Source organism: Molossus molossus, unplaced genomic scaffold (assembly GCF_014108415.1).
Source record: "Molossus molossus isolate mMolMol1 unplaced genomic scaffold, mMolMol1.p scaffold_m16_p_20, whole genome shotgun sequence".
In the NCBI taxonomy this organism is placed as follows: domain Eukaryota; kingdom Metazoa; phylum Chordata; class Mammalia; order Chiroptera; family Molossidae; genus Molossus; species Molossus molossus.
Window position 1 is genome coordinate 42,057,810 of NW_023425356.1, and position 16,798 is coordinate 42,074,607.

The 16,798-nt window shown below is 47.8% G+C and overlaps 1 protein-coding gene across 2 annotated transcripts in view; it reads right to left on the reverse strand.

The window, feature by feature from the left end:
- The window catches only part of RGL1 (ral guanine nucleotide dissociation stimulator like 1), a 225,632-nt gene that overhangs the window by 41,034 nt on the left and 167,800 nt on the right, over positions 1–16,798 (reverse strand). For both annotated transcript variants that reach the window (XM_036272600.1, XM_036272601.1), the window contains one exon: positions 2,117–2,301. In XM_036272600.1, the coding sequence (XP_036128493.1) occupies positions 2,117–2,301 (185 nt within the window). The remainder of the gene's footprint in view (positions 1–2,116; positions 2,302–16,798) is intronic.

Sequence of the window (16,798 nt, forward strand, 5' to 3'; positions counted from 1 at the left end):
GCAGGAATTTAAATGTGCTAGTATTCCCCCCATATGTTTACATTTTAAGCCTTTTCTCACTTTCTTTGCAGAATAAAAGACTTGCAGGCACCCTGGGTCAAGTCGGGGTACTTTTCTCAGTTCTCTGGGGAAAACGGTGCTGAGAGTGGACCTGCCCCGCTTCCCGTTGGCAGCAGCATGAGCACCTGCTGACGCTGGGGACGGGGATGCAGAGTCAGGGGGCCCCTCCCCAGAGCCGAAGGCACTGTGCCAGTGGGGATGGGTTGTGCGTGGGAAGGGAGAAGAAGGTCACTACCTGCTCGGGAGTCTGGCACACAAACAGACATGAGCTAAAGAAAGTCCAAACCCCATGACTCCATCTCTTGCTCTGGACACAGCCCTGGTGCGCTCTCATTCCGTGGAGGAAGAAGACATTTGAAATCCCAAACAAACGTTCAGAATGGGCCTCTCAGCCCAGTCTTGCTGGCTACTGTGTAAGTCTGTCTCCATCAGCGCAATGCAGAGGCTGACCCCCTGCAGCCAGGGGTACAGGTGGTGACCCTCCGTCTGCTCCTCCACTGGACACTCACAGCCGCCTGACACGGGCCTTGGATGCTGCTGAGAAAGACCACCCGGTCCCTTCTCTCCGGGGCCCAGACCACTGTGTCTGCTCTCCACTCTCTTCCAGAGGCGTGTAAGCCAAAACCTGCAGCAAGATTTCACCTGTGAAAAGCATTCAAGACAGGTTGCTGCTTTTGCCGGCATGATACTGGACGAAACAGGAGCATGGGAACCAAGCTCCTGAAACTTCTTGGCAGTAATGGCTCCTGTAATTAATAATCAGAGTTTCAAGCTTCCTTGATAAAAAAAAAAAAAAAAAATGTCCAAACTTAGAAAAAATTCATTCTTAGGTACCATCAGAAAGCCTTTCCAAAGCCGGGCGCTCTCCTGCCCTGTCCACCATGTGAGCTCCACCTCAGTCCCAGAGGAAACCGTGGCTGACTGGTCCCACCGGTTCCCCACTGGGCGGGAGCCAGGGCAGCCCCAGGGAGAGCTGGGCCCTCGCAGCCTCCCCTCCAGCACAAAGGCAGGCGGGAGCCCCGGGGAGCAGAGGTCCAGGGGCTGGAGTTGTGCCCCTGGCATCCAAACATTCCCGGAGGATGAAGTCATCTGAGATGCAGCCCTTGGCAGTCAGCTCCCAGTGATGCAACTGCGTTTTCCCCGCTCTGGTCCCCCGTAACGTAAAAAGCTCAGCAGGTACGATTTGGAATTCGAGGTTATTTTCCTTGGCGCTGAGGCTGCTTCCCTTATCGGTGTGGAGAAACCATTTCCTTTACCCGTTGAGGAAACCAGGCGTCACTGCAGGGGAACGCCTGTCAGGAGCTCCAAGTGGGTCAGCGTCATGCAACCATCCCCAGCAGAGGGGGGACGGAAAGGAACATCCCCCTGAAAGGCCGTCCTAATCTTGCTGGCTTTCTCCAGCGCCTGATAGTCCCAGGCTTCCCCGACCCCGCACGGGTGGCTCTTCCTGTGTCCTTGAAAACAGGCAGTCAATTTCCCACATAGGAAAAAACAGCCCCAGAAACGACCTTTGCTGAGGCCACGGGAGACTGGGAATGACCGGCAGTCTGCCCTGGCAGGGGGCACAGTTCTACAGCGGTGCTTTTCGGAGAAAGAGAAACACCTCTTCCCAGCTTTGCTGAGGGCGGGGGCAGAGCTGGATGCAATTCTGTGCCTGCTGAATGGGAGCTGTTGTTCGTGATGGTCTCCATTCGATAGAAGGTGGAGCCGTTAGGCAGATAATAAAGAGCAAATGCAGGTTCAGCGTGTACAAAGAAAGATTAAAGATCACCCTCTTTATGGCATCAGAAGAAACCCTAGGAAATCACTTGGTTTCTCTGAGTCCCAAATGGAGTCAAAGTAGGTGGTCCTGAAACGCACCTTTGCTCCAAAACTCTAGGGCTCCGGAATGAGCTCCTGAATGACCCTGAGAACTTTGCGTCCCCCTGCCCCCGTCCCCAGAAGCTGTCCTTTGGAGGGAAACCAAGGTCTCCTAGTCAGCAAGGGAGGGAGAACTGTCCCCACCACGGGCACGGAATCAGAACCGGCTTTTCCCTGGGAGCAGACAAGTACTCACGGTCAGGGTCGGCCTCCTGCCTGTGGAACTGCTGGAGGAGGTTCTGTGCCCGCCTCTCCGGGTCGGAGCCGGGCATGGCCTGCCTGAGGTAGCCCAGCAGCCTCTGCAGGCAGGGGAAGTGCGGGGGCTCCCAGAAGTCCTCTGCGCACTGGTCCAGCCAGGCCCTCAGGATAGAGGCGATTGCGCTGAAAAACAGAGACGGGGTCACTGCACTGGCTGCGGGGACTCCAACAGGCCCTGCGTACCCCAGGGAAACGTGCACAGTGGTCCACAAAGAACCTGTTGGCATTATAATCAGCTAGTTAATATGAATAAAGGGAAGAAAGCCAAGGGAAATCAGACCTTGTAAGCATGGCCACCTGGGAAGCTCCACACAGGATGTTCCTCCAAGGGGATTAACAGCCCTCCCTTCCCCCATTGGGGGCTGGAGGTAGGCACACGTGTGCAGGGGTCAGGGTGATGCAGGGGAGGTGCTTGCCTGTCAGTCTAGCCTGGGGAGCAATGAACTGGCTAGGGGTGCACCCATCAGAAGCATGTGAAATCTTGGAAAGCTCATCGGTTAAGTCCTGGTTAAACCCTGGAGGAAGGAGCTTCCTTGCGCCGGTTCTCTCGCTCCATGACCCCCTCACCCGTGTGTCCACATGTTCTCTCCACAGCCAGGTGCCCTAGGGGCCGCACCGCATGGCCACGGCCGTGCGGACCCCCACGGCAGCTGGGGACCAGCGAAGCCAGCCAGATGCTGGACTGGACTGTGTAATACGGAGCAGAATTCTGGGCATGGCCTTCATTCTGGCCCTGCTGAAGACAAGACTGGAATACGTCCACGTCAGGATGGACAGAGATGGGACCTTGGAGGGGAATCCCCCTAATTTTACATCATCAATAAAGCTTTCCACAAAACCCCGCCCTCCCGTGGGAGCCTCAGGAAATTCATTTCCTCGTGGCACCCCAAGAACTCCACTTCCACAGGTAACACATTCATCTAAAAGTCCCTGGCAATGTCCATGAAATTAAAGCACTTGAAAACAAGCTGACTACATTTTATTATTTTAAGCGATGGTTGAGGAGCAGGGTAAAGACTAATAAATTTTTTTTAAAAAGGGGGGGGCGGATTATAATCTTTGGAGAAATCCATACAGGGCAGAAGAAGACATGCAGAAGATTTAGTGAGTCTTGAAGCATCTTCAAAGCAGTCTGTGCACAAGGAGACTAAGTGTTTCCAGTTCTGGATTCCCTCAAACCAGAGACGACGACACCTACTGTCCTAGCATCTCAGGAGTTAACTGACTGACGGTAGGCTAGAAATCCAACTGATGAAAGGCAGCGCCTAGGTTTGGAAAAGATAAATGCATACGTTCATTTTCCAGAGATCACCAGGGTTTCAACATAAGAACCAAAAATCTCCTCACAAAATTATCCTTTTGCTTCTCAAATTACAAGAGAAGAGTGTGTTTCAAGTGGGAGAAATCGTATGAGCAGAGAAGTTGGGTTTAGAAAGGTAAAGAAGAAAAACTTAGCGAGCAAAGCTGTTGTGAAGGTGATTTCTTCTGCTGGCTTAGCACAGTCCACATGGGGTGACACAAGGTTCAGGGTACAAAAGCAGACAGGGGGTCACTGTGTGTCCACAGCTGTCTCTGGACATGTCACTTAGAACAGGAGCATGCCCCCCACTCAATGAACGAGACACAGCTGGCTGACCGGAAGGATAAAAGGTTTGAGTACATGTATTCTATGCTTCATAGTCAAAGAGGACTTCACAGATGTGCTGAGTTGGGCACCTTCTGGGCTATGCCCCATGGAGAACAAGGCACTTGACCTCACGAACAATCAGCTACCCCCAGAACCAAGGCATATTCACTGATGAAGGCTGGAGAAGACAGCAGGGACTATAAGTTAGTGCATGTTTTATTCTTCTTTTCTTTATTGATTTTTTTTTTAAGAGAAGAGAGAGAGAAACATCGATCAGCTGCCTCCTATACACACCTGACCAGGGATCAAACCCATAACCTAGATATGTGCCCTGACCAGGAATCGAACCGGTGACCTTTCAGGGAACTGAACAACGCTCAAACACTGAGCCACACCTGCCAGGGCTCAATGCATGCCTTATCGACAGAGATATGACGCTTCGTTAGCTAGTGACCTAAGTAAGTAAAATATCTCAGCTGAAAAGAAATTTTTAGCAAATATTAAAATTATCGAATTATACTTCAAACAAATTGTTCATTCTAATGAACAAACTTTAAAGACACTAAAACAGATGTGAGGGCACAGGCGGGGCCTGCACAGGTGTGTCCAAACATCACGTGTCCCAGTTTCATGCCCGGGAGCTGGACTGTGCTCAAGGCATCCGTGCTCGCTGTGTGGGACCTGACGGACACCAACAGAAAGAGACAACCTTGTAACTGTTTTCACTGGTGTGGGCGTTGCTGTCTCCCTGACGGGGACCTGCACCCATCTGGAGCTATACCGTTCACGTACCGGTATCACAAGTGGAGGCCACAAAACCACCGAACAAACGTTGGAATTTCAAACCATAGAAACCATCCAGTATTCTGAATTTTAGTCTGGATTAAATAAAAAGACAAACAAAAGTTTCATTCCTTCCCAGAAAGCTGGAAGATATTAATCTGGGCTCTGAGATTAATTGAAAACATGAGTAAAATGAAATTAATGGGCTTCAGTGAAACGCCAATATTCAGCTCACTGGTAGTGTCATCTGCTATGTGTATATGTGTGTGTCCCGTAACCTATCAAGCTGGTGGGCTTCTATGTTCTGAGAGCCCACACGGCACTGACTATTTCTCCTTTCCCCACCAAAGCCAAATACCACAAGTTAAAAAAGAAAATGATAAAGGGGCATTCTAATATTTCATTTTTATAAAAACTCTGACTTTTCTATGAATAATTTTCCCACTTTGCTGATGAGCATTGAGCTAGAACTGTGCTAGGCACAGAGGGGGTGATGCCTACAACCGTGGTAGGCATGAAGGGGGTGATGCCTACAACCATGGTAGGCACGGAGGGGGTGATGCCTACAACTGTGGTAGGCACGGAGGGGGTGATACCTAGATCTGTGGTAGGCACAGAAGGAGTGATGCCTACAACCGTGGTAGGGACGGAGGGGGTGATGCCTACAACCATGGTAGGCACGGAGGGGGTGATGCCTACAACTGTGGTAGGCACGGAGGGGGTGATACCTAGATCTGTGGTAGGCACAGAAGGAGTGATGCCTACAACCGTGGTAGGCACGGAGGGGGTGATGCCTACAACCGTGGTAGGCACCGAGGGGGTGATGCCTACAACTGTGGTAGGCACGGAGGGGGTGATGCCTACAACTGTGGTAGGCACGGAAGGGGTGATGCCTAGATCTGTGGTAGGCACAGAAGGAGTGATGCCTACAACTGTGGTAGGCACAAAGGGGGTGATGCCTACAACTGTGGTAGGCACGGAGGGGGTGATACCTAGATCTGTGGTAGGCACGGAGGGGTGATGCCTACAACCGTGGTAGGCACGGAGGAGTGATGCCTATAACTGCAAAGCACGATGTCTACACCCATCAGGTAGACCCCTGCCAACCAGCTCTGTATTTCTCAAAAGACAGAAGAATTCATTTAGTTGGCACCACTACTCAGCCGATAGGTCTTAACATTTCAGTGAGGGGACGCTCTTCCAAGGACACTGATGAAAAAGTAGGTGCAGAGGGATAATAATTCACATCACACAGTAAAAATCAAAAACAGCATCCACCTAAGAACAAGACCAGCGACCCAATGACCTCCATGACCCCCTTAGAACTTCGGAACTTAAAACCCAGGCAGAAACACAAAATTACAGGTAAAAGACATTAAAAGAAAGTAATGTACCACTAACTCCTTTACCCCAATAAGTGTTATTTTTTAAATGATAAAACTGATTATTTATTGACAAAAGTAGATACTACAAATGTGTATAAACTAAAACAACCAAGTATCTACTCCCCGTTCACTCTAGTCCCCTTCCCAGACCTTCTGCGTAGTTTGAGTTGTTCTTTTAGACCTCCTGCGGATATGCACACGTGCTCAAACGGCCAGAACTTGTAAACAGAGACGGCACGCCCTGCCCTGGGACCCCACAGACGCCTCCGCCTGCACTGCCTCGAGCGCTCGCTGCAGGGACGCCAAGGTTAACGTGAGCATTCTTCCCGGGTGTGCGAGCACCTAAGTCACCCCTAGGTCGCACAGCTACACTCTGCAGAATGTGCACCTGTGTACATCTCTGCGTCTGTGTGTGTTTCTGCAGGGCACACCCTACAGAGCGTACCTCCGGGAAAGCAGCAGCCTCGGCAAGTCGGGGTGTTCTGACGGGGGGCTTACTAGGTCCCGACTGGACTGGCCTCTACGTGCAAAATGCGTCCCTCGGCCTCCTATCGCACACCAGCTCTGGTAACCTACTCTCCCCTCCGCGACAGCACCATTCCCGCAGCTTAGCCCGAGGGCTCTGAGGGTCACTACAAACCCAGACACAGAAAAACCACGTCACACAAGAGAGAGATGGAGGGGAAGGGGGGGGCGAGAAGGAGGGCAGGCCAGGCACACACAACGACACCCTCGAGGCAGCCCCTGCTCTGTGTGCGGGGGTGTCACCACGCCAGCGGGGGGGGGGCTTTCTGGACAGTCCTGGACCCGTTCACCCAGCCTAGCAGCAGCTCCATTCTCGAAAGAGGGAGCAGCAGATAAAACGCGAAACGTGTACGACTTCAGAAAGGAAAGCAACCTTGCTCAGGCGGGAGCGATGCCATAGGCTGCTGACAATGGCTTTTCTGTCGTCCCCGTCTTGGTGCCGCCCCTGAGCTCTAACGTGCACACCAACCAGATCTGCTCGTGAGGAGGACGTGAAGGACAGCGAAAGAAGCACGATCCTGGCTTAAAGTCACAAGCTTACAGGAAAGGCGTGACTACTGACTAGAGAAGCCCCTCGGCTCTGTGCACAGAACAAAGGAACTGGGAAAGGAATACCTGTGCCCTAGGGGGGGCGGACAGGCCTCTGAACTCCACTGACCCCTATCTGGAGCCGAGACATAATGACACCCGCCTTCCTCTCCCTGGCGCCGACACGTATGAGTCCAACTTACGTCACATCAATAAGGACATTCGGAGATATCAGGAGAGAGAGCAGTCTTAAAACTACTTGCCGTGAGCCACAAAAGGAAGGTATTGAACAAGGTCATGTGAAATGGCTCAGTGAAAACCACGCATGGAAATCCGTGGAGAGAATCCTCTAGCTATCTTAAAAAGAAAGACATAGAATACAAGCCCGGCTACAGAGTGTGGCTGGAGGAGACTGTCACCATCCACCACCACCACCCACACCCACACCCCTGGGGTGTCCTCCTGAGAACAAACCAACCCGGGGACATCAAACTGGGATACAAATTGCAGGACATGATTCTGAAATGACTTGTGAAAACTGAAGAAGTAATTTCTGAAACCAAATGGAGAGATTAAGGTGGTGACATCACCTAAAGTCAGAAAGGACAAAAGCCAGTACATGACTCCTTTCCTAAAGCAACTCTGGTGGGTCACAGGACAAAACTCCTAAGTCCCAAGAGGAGGTGCAAGCATGTTGGGTGTGTGGCCAGGGGCGGGGCCAAACTCCGAGCAGAAGGGAACACCAGGGTTGCGTTTTCTGCCTCTAGCATCCTAGGCAACATGCAAAACTTAGTCATACGTAAAGCTTTTCCAACCTGGCACAGATTTCTGTAGGGAAAGGGGACAGGCTCAGAGGTCCGTGTGTGGAACTGACTGATACAGGTCCTAAGCTACTTCCTTCTAAGAAAACAGACCTCTGGGGAGAATTAACTCACTAACTAAACTGAGACTTACTGACTGCCCTTTATTTTCTATAGTCACAAAAACTATTTACGTCATGAACGTCACAATAGGAGAGTCTAGGATCCCATCAAAGGATTTACCTTCAGAAAGATCTAATCTAGTCAGGATTACAGGGACCACTTCCCTGAGAAAATGATGTTGACGCTGAGATATTAAGGATAAGGAAGAGTTAGTAAGGTGAAGACTGGAGCAACAGCTAAGCAAAGGTCCTGAGGTGAGAGAGAGAGAAATACTTGGTAGGGACATAAAGACCTGTTTCAAAACTAGAAAGAGAGGGGAGGTATGACTCACGGTGAGATTTGCTATACATGTTCTATTTCGTAGCCAAACAGGCGTCCCACTTAGTAATACCTGGCTGGAAAACAACAGACACTCAGCTACAAGGAAATAGCACAAAACTTTTAGCCGTGCCGGGGACCCTCAGACATGCAATGTGGAGTAAGGGGGCTGGGTTGAGGCTGCTGCTATGCTCGAGCCATGCACTGGTAACGCGTACAGAGATGTTTTTTAGGTGAATGCATTACATTGTATTAACAATCCCACCAGTAGTAAAATACTCTAGAATTGGTCACATGTTTAATAAAATTTTTTTTAGGAATGAAGTCATCTCTCCCATGATTTGTATGTAACCTCCACGCCAAGAGATCGGCTCGCCGTACAAAAAGAATAACTGTCCGTTTGGAGCTCTTTTCTCTCCCCAGAAGTCTAGTTAAGATAATAATTTATTGTTACTTAATCATCAGCAGAAGATGAGACATGAAACTATTTTTTCAAAAGCAGAAAAATCTTTTTCTATTTTAGGACCCTCTCCAACAACTGGACCTTTCCCTGACGTTGATCATGAAGATCTGCGTGGAGGGTGGGCCCTGGAAGCACGTGGCACGTGGCACGCTACCCTGCCAGGCCCGAAGGGGGGGAGCCTCGTCCTTCAGGGAAAAGAGTGAAGTGATCTCGAGTCCGGCTCGAAGCTGGACCTTCGCGTTGTTCTCCTAGTCACAGAACAGGCTTCCGGTTTCAGGGAGGGGGCCAGAGGGACTCTGGCGAGACAGTTCTCCGGGTGAGAAAGAACAAAGGCAGGCACAGAGATTTATTTTATTTTTTCTGAAAAAGCCTCGAATGGATGGGAACATTATTATCTGAAGTTGTCAAGGTCGTCCTGCAGTGCTTTCTTGTACTTTCCATTGTATGTCTGGTACTATGGTGAGCAGGGATTCGAACACGGGAGGGAAAGTGAAAGGAACTGAGAGGCCCAGGGAAACGGCTGCCGACAGGCCCCAGTGAGCGCTGAGCACCAGAAGGCAAGTACGGGGCACAAAAGCCAGTGAGCACTGCGGGGCAGGGAAGGAAGAGACAGAGCCCGGGGCACGGAGCAGAAAGAGAGGATGGTGACGGGAAGGACATGCGGAAATACGAGTACACAGCGTGTTCACACACCTGTCGTGCATCCCCAAACTGCATGTGCAGGCCCTGGCTCCTGAAGGTGAATTTACAGAAACTGAAGAAAATGACTGTGCCTAGACTAACCCCACAGCACCAAACCACACTCACTGTGTCAGTGACTGTATTCCATTAGAAAAGGGAAAACTAACAGGCTCCTAACGCCCACTTTCGTGAGCAGTCCAGCCAATGTGCTAAACAGTCTCTGGAGTTCGACTCGCTGGAATCCTGGTTCTATGGCTTACTAGCTGTTACCTAACTCACCTCTTTATGTCTCGGCTTCCTAACCTGTAAAATGGGAGAATAACAGATCCCTCCTCATAGAGTTGCTGTGAGGCCTCAGAGATAATACATGTATTTAGGCTAGTCCCAAGAACATGGTGAGTGTTCAAAAAATATTAGCTATATTTGTTATTTTAAAAAAGAAGCACAGTCTTTAAGTCTAGGATTAAAGTTGCAAACAGCACTACACACACACACCATACTATAGCTGATGAAAGCTGTTTCCTACTGCGTGAGTTAACAATTCTGAGACTGCTACTGAATTGAACAGTTAAGTAACTGAGTGGCAGATGGGAGAAGCTGGTTTTCTCACTATTGTACAGGGAATTTACAAATAAACAAGGGGAGGAGGCTAAAATGATCCATGTAGCAATGGACTTGAGTCGGAGACATCAGTAAAAACTCATGTTTAACATAATGCTGATGATTGTACACAGAAATATTGATATGTATGTTTACATAACTAGTGTGTGTGTGTGTGTGTGTGTGTGTGTAATTTCCTAGCCCTGTCAGCTGAGAGGGCCTAAAATAAGTGACACCCCAGAGGCAATGAGCACACCTAGCACTCAGATCATGGTTTCTAATACCATTCTTTAATCAAAAGAACTAGGCCTCCTTGAAGAAATGGCTGATCCTAGGCCTGAGGTAGAAAACATACATACCAGATGAGCCTAGAGCATCAAAAGCCACAATGACAGGGGTATGTCAAAGTGACGTCCGTGTCAGCCAAAAGAGCTCCTACATGGTCAGAGCTGGAACAATCTGAACAACAGAATAAATTAAAGTAGCATTGTATTATAACCCAAATATAAATATCTATGAGCCCATGCTGATTTAAGTAAGTGACTAAATAAATTCATAAACGGGGAAGACAAATCTGCCATGCAGAAGTTTTCCAAATAAGTTAGACACCTCACCCTAAAAGAGGGAGCATCATTTCCACTCTTTAAACGTGCGCTGTGCATAGTGGCTTCCTACCAAACAATTTAGTATGGAAAGGAAGGGGAAAAGAAGATGTTTTCCATGCAGAAATCTGAAAAATACTACTCCCACCAGGTGATCAAGGCCAACATGAGCGTCATAAATCCTGCTGGTAGTCCCAAGACCATGCCTACCTTCAGTGGCATGGGGAATTGCAATCTGACACGTGCCCAGAGGAAGAGGAGAATTGGAATATTTGTAAAAAAATAAACCAAAAAATTATATGATACTATGTTTTGTTTAAGTGTTATGTCAAAATAGAACTTGTTTTTGAAACTCTTAAAAAATCATGCTGATAGCACGTAGGCTCGGTATCATGTGATGAGAATGGCATTTTACCTCTGCTATTTCTCTCAAAGCCTCCTAAACTCAGTCTAGTTAGAGAAAAGTATCAGTCTAATTATGACAAAAATTCTAAGAGGCATCCTATAATATACCTGACCAGTACTTATCAAAACCATTAAGGTTTTCAAAAACAAGAAGAGTCTGAGAAACCGTCACTACTAAATGTAAGGTGGTGTCCTGGGTGGGATCCAGGGACAGGAAAGGGGCATATGGTAAAAAGTAAGACAATCTGAAGAAAGTCTGGGCTGCAGTTAATCATGTGTCAGAGTTCACTTATTATACTCAATGAACTATGCTGACGTAAGAACAATGGACGAAACGGCAAGGGAGGTATGCGGGAACTCGGTACTATCTGCTCAAATTTTATATAAATCTAAAACTGTTGTTAAAAAAAAACTCTTAATTTTAAAAAATGGATGAACAAGAAGGTCCAGCTAAGCACTTAAGAGAAACATTCTCCTTTTCATCACATGGAAAGAAGCAGAGGCCACAGAGGTTGAGGTTTGGGTTAAATCCCAGACCTTTTGCTGATTCACCGTATGACCTTGAACGTACGTGCTCTTCAACCTCTCTGTGTCTCAGACTCCTCATCTGTAAAATGGGACTATTAATACATAGAGTTATTATGGGAATATTAAAGGATATACAGCACTTAAGAGAGGGACTACTCCTACTAAGCAGTGAATGAATTCTAGCTATTAGTATTAGGGATACTGCCACTCACCAAAATTATTTTTCAGGGACCTCATAACTCTTTCTTCTCCAATTCTGCACAGTCTGAGAAGGGAGTTTTTATGCTATGTATAGGTCTCCAATGAAAACCTGTGGGCCCTCCATCGTTTTCACCATTAGAGTGGAGTTCCCATTGGTGACGACAGATGCTAGCCACAAGGACAGGAAGCAGGCACTCAGATGGATGTCCTCGCCAATCGGGGCTTCCTTCTTCTTTCCTCATATCCTGCAGCCCATCTTCTTCCCCAGGAAACAAGCCGAACTTCCACATTCCTAACAGATGTTTGGGGTCCTTGCTCAGGGTGTTCATTCAATAAAGCCCAACAAAGTCACATCAAATAAAGGAAATAATCCCAAATGAAAAGACCTCTGAATGCTAACACACTAACACATGAGTCACAGGAGTGATATTATAACCTAGTTCTTCATGCACTATTGCCTTGTCATAGGCAAGTCGGAGGGAATCTTGAGCATCTGAGATCCCAATGCTCCTTTGGAAATGGCAGGCCTGAGGCGAAGTGGGGAGGAGCCCAGGTCCTGCAGTCAGCGGGACCTGACTTCAAACACCAGGCCCCTCTCTTAACCAACTTTTCTGAAGCCTCAGTTCACACACCTGTAAGAGGAGGACAGTTGGACAGCCTACGCCTGAAGGTAAAAGACACAAGGGCCTCAGAACGACGCCCTGCACTGCTGCGCACAGCACAGACCGCAGCCTGCGGTGGTGGCCCGCATGGCGATGGTCACTATCGTTCTTGCCATCTGGGAGGCTGCAGGCTGAATCAAGTGACAGAGACTGGTTGTCATTTCTGTCGACCTTCCTCTAACGTGCAGAAAACGCTGGGAGATTCTCAGTTGAGCCTTTTTTCTTCTTTTTGCATCACTTATTGTCACTGTTGTTATATTCCTCCTTAATGGTTAGAAAACTAATTTCTGCTTGGAAGCCTACTCTCTTAGACCCTTAAACGTACAATTTTGATTCAAGATTTCAATGACTTTTAAAACTTTAATTTGCATTTTTCTTTTTCCAGTATGGATGTTTTAAAGACAAATACCAAGCTCTTTGACGTGGTCTATTTCTTCTCCATTTCTTCTTCTTTTTTATTTGTTTAAACTTTAACTTTTTAAAAAATATTCCTGTCACAGTACAGGCTTTAATTCTCTAAATCTGGAGTTTTACATCTTATTTTTTGCTCTATTCTTCGCCTCTCTTTCTTTTCCTCATTCTTGTTACAACTACTCCCGTTAATTTCAGTTGCCTTCTCAGGGTATTGACATTTGCTGGAATGAAAATTGGTTGCAAAGGCTCTGGGAAGATTTTTAAATACTTTCCACTGTAAAGTTTCCCAGGCATGAGAGAGTCAGCCAACTTTCTCTAACTCATCTCCCTTTTCTTGAAAGTGTTTCCAATGCCTTAGATAACTACTATCTGATGATTCTTCACCAGTGACCAAAATCACTGTTTGCTGCTTCTGGGAAGAGATAAGAAGGATGACATTCGCATCACATCATCTGACGTGCCGAGATGAAAGCAGCCCAGTCCCCCTGCACGGCCACCATGGGGAAGAGCTGGGGGCCACAAAGCATGGCGGGCAGAGGGAAGTGCAGAGTCCATGACCGAGAAGGAAACAGAAGAAATTTCAACATTCTAATATTATGTTATTTTTTTTTTATCCTCACCCAAGGACACTTTTCCATTTTTTGTTCAGATAGAGAGGGAAGAAGAGAGAGAGAGAAACATCGATGTGAAAGGGACACATCAAGTGGTTGCCACCTGCACGACCCAACCAGGGCCGGAGACAAACTGCAACCGAGGCACGTGCCCTTAGCGGGAACCGAACCCAGGCCTCTCTGGACCGCAGGCCGAGGCTCTAACCGCTGAGCAAACTGGCCAGGGCCACATTCCAATGTTATTAAAGAAAAGAAAGAGTGTCACTTCCTGGGGCGTTCTGAACCTCTTTGCATCGAGTTGCCCGTCTACACAGACAGTGGAGGCCCAGCTGCACGGGGAGCCAGCAGATGGGGGGCATGCACGCTTGCCTGGGCACACCCCTTCCTCGCAGGCCTTGCTTCGGAATTCAGTGCCTGTGCTCAGGGAGGCTGCGCCAGGGGCGGCTGCCTTTCTCCGTCTGGTTGGTCGCATCGTCCTAAACAGACAGCCTCTGATCACGTGAAATGTCAGCAGGAAGGAGGACGGGGCACAGGCAGAATGAGTGTGGGCAGAGATGTTTTCTTCTGTCACAGAAAGTGAGTGTCCTGATTTCCAGGTAGTGGCAACTGTCAGTAGAAACAGGCATGGTAGGCCTTGTCATATCCCCCAGTCTAGCGCCATCTGCAGAAACCACTGGGTGACCACGGTGCCAGCGTCTGGAATACCTCGCGACGCTGTTGTCGCCACGTAACGTGAAAGGTTCCTGACGCTGCACGGGGCACACCGGGGCTGGGATTGCAGGTGGGAGCCAGGGTGCAACCCGATTCCTTCCGAAGCGATGAAGAACACTAGGCCCTTGTGGTCCATGACACGAGAAACCCATCTTTCATTCTGACTGTTTCATCTGTACTTCCTTGTTTTCCTTCTTCTAAGTTCTCGTATCCTCTTTGAGGTTGATTAGATCCATATTTAGAAACACAGGAAAGACTGTTATCTTGGGACGTAGGAGCCTGTATAAAATGAAAGCCCTGCTCGTGCTTTATAGCAGAAACCAAAACAAACAATGGTTGAGCATTTTTCTGTTCATGGTTAAACCCAACACGGAGTCCCCGTCTCTAAACTCTCCAAAACTGAAGGCCGCTGCCCTACAACAGGATGTTTACTTCTTCCTGCCTCTGTTTCCCACCTGAAATCACAGGACACATTCACAGCAAAGGAAAGTCACGGGCTTTTGCCACTCCTTGTCTTACCCACAATGCAACGCTTTCACTCAGCTCTTATTAATGACCACAGTGAGCAGTTGTGATATCATGATTAATAACAAGCCAATCAAAGACTCTATTTTTTCTTCCTGTTTCAGCAAAACGGGTTACATAATCTTTCCAACAGAGAGAAGCAATTATGGGTACCTCTCAAAACTTCAATATAATATTTGGACCATATATCTGTTTCTGATATTCACTTTAATTTTTAAAAACATAGAGAGAAAGCAAAATAAATTTTATCCTAGACATTATTACACTTGAAAGGACCTCACGGCTCACATATTCCAAGCACTCATTCTTCAGGTGAAGAACTGAAACTGACACAGGTCAAGTGACCAGGCCACCTGGCTGGTAAGTGACAGAGTGACTGAGGGAGGCTCTAACCTGAGTCCTCCAGGCCCTTTATACAGGGCCCTTCACCTTCCACCTTCCCTGAGGCTGGTTCCTGGGCCACCTCAGCATCTGATTCTCCTAATTACGAGACAGGATATGAACAAATACATTTCCAAGTAAGCATGGCCTCCGTTTGCGTAGATTTCGATATTCCTAAAGACTCCTTTTCCCCCCATTGACACTCTCCTAAAGACCTGAGGACTGTAGCCTCTCACCATAGAGCAGGCTTTCTTCCCTGGGCATCTGGACATCGAGGGTCAGAGACTCTCTTGGGCACTGTAGAATGTGTCACCGCAATCCTGGCCTCTACCCAGTAGACGCCAACAGTGTCCCCCATGGTGCTGAAAGCAAAATTTCTCCAGATATCGCCAGTGTCCTCTGAGGGCAGAAGTGCCCCGGAGAAGTGCCCTATCATCATATCTCCTGCACATCCATCAGTTTTCAGGACGCCCCGGGGCATCCGATGTCAGAGCTCTGGGGCGATCGCAGAACTTTCAATACATTATCTGTGGAATGGAGAGGGTGGTCCCCTGGTTTCCTTAGAAGGACAAAGCAGTGACCCCATCTAGTCACAAGAATGATCAGGACAAGGGTAAGTTTACAGAGAGATAATGGTGAAGTGATGTGAAAGATAATAAAAGGAGAAGTGGGAGAGAAAAAAAAAACACACACACACACACAGCAGAAAGGGAAATGGAAGGAAGAAAGAGGTCAGCAGACCAAGGGGACTTTAGCATTCCGGTATTTGTAGGACAGAGCAACCCATTATAAGATAAAGTGGTATTTTTCATCAGGCATAATTTTTTTAAAAAGGCAACTCAGTTAGAGAAAAAGGGTCAAGAACTTTCCACCAATTCATTGTGAGGCTTTAGGAAAGAACCATTGTCCCCAGACGCCAGACCCCTCGGGGGAGTTCTATATGAAGTCCTTTGTTAAGCCTCACATGCTTAAGACTGTGAAGCCCTTGAAAACAGCTTATCCTGGCGTTTCACCCACCTTGCTGTTCCTGGCGCACAATGAATCTGAATGAAGTTTTATAACAACAAGCCTTTAAAATAATGAGCATGACTCTTCACATCCAGGGCACAGATCAATTTTCTTTAGCTACTACTTCCCATAAACCTATTTAACCTCAAACACCCCCTGGGAAACAGAAAGGCTCTGGGTATTTGTCAGACTGTTCCTCTCCTTGGAGTGTCCAGGTGGCTGGGTTGAATGGAAGCCCTAGATTTGACTCAACTCCAAAATATGTGGACAGCAACATGCTTATTTCTGAATCTGGCCAAGGTAACATTTGACAAGCTGACCACTCAATTCTTACAGTACCTCTTCTTCTGTGTATGCTTAAAAGGATGCATTAGAAAAGGATCGTTTTATTTTATTTTTTCTTAATTTATTTTTGTTACTGATATTTCTCCTTTTCCCCCCATTGACACTCTCCTCCCAATCCCATCCCCTACCCCCCAGCATTGTTGTCTGTGTCCACTGGGTATGCATATATGCATATAAATTCTTTGCTTTATCTATTCCCTCCCCCTGACCCCCTCTTCTGAGGTTTGTCAGCCCATACCCTACTTCTATGTCTCTGGGTCTATTTTGTTCACTATATTCCACAAATAAGTGATATTTGTCTTTCTCTGATTGAATTATTTCGCTCAACATAATACTCTCCAGGTCCCTCCATGTCGTCTCAAAGGATAAGAGATCTCTCCTTCTTACAGCTGCA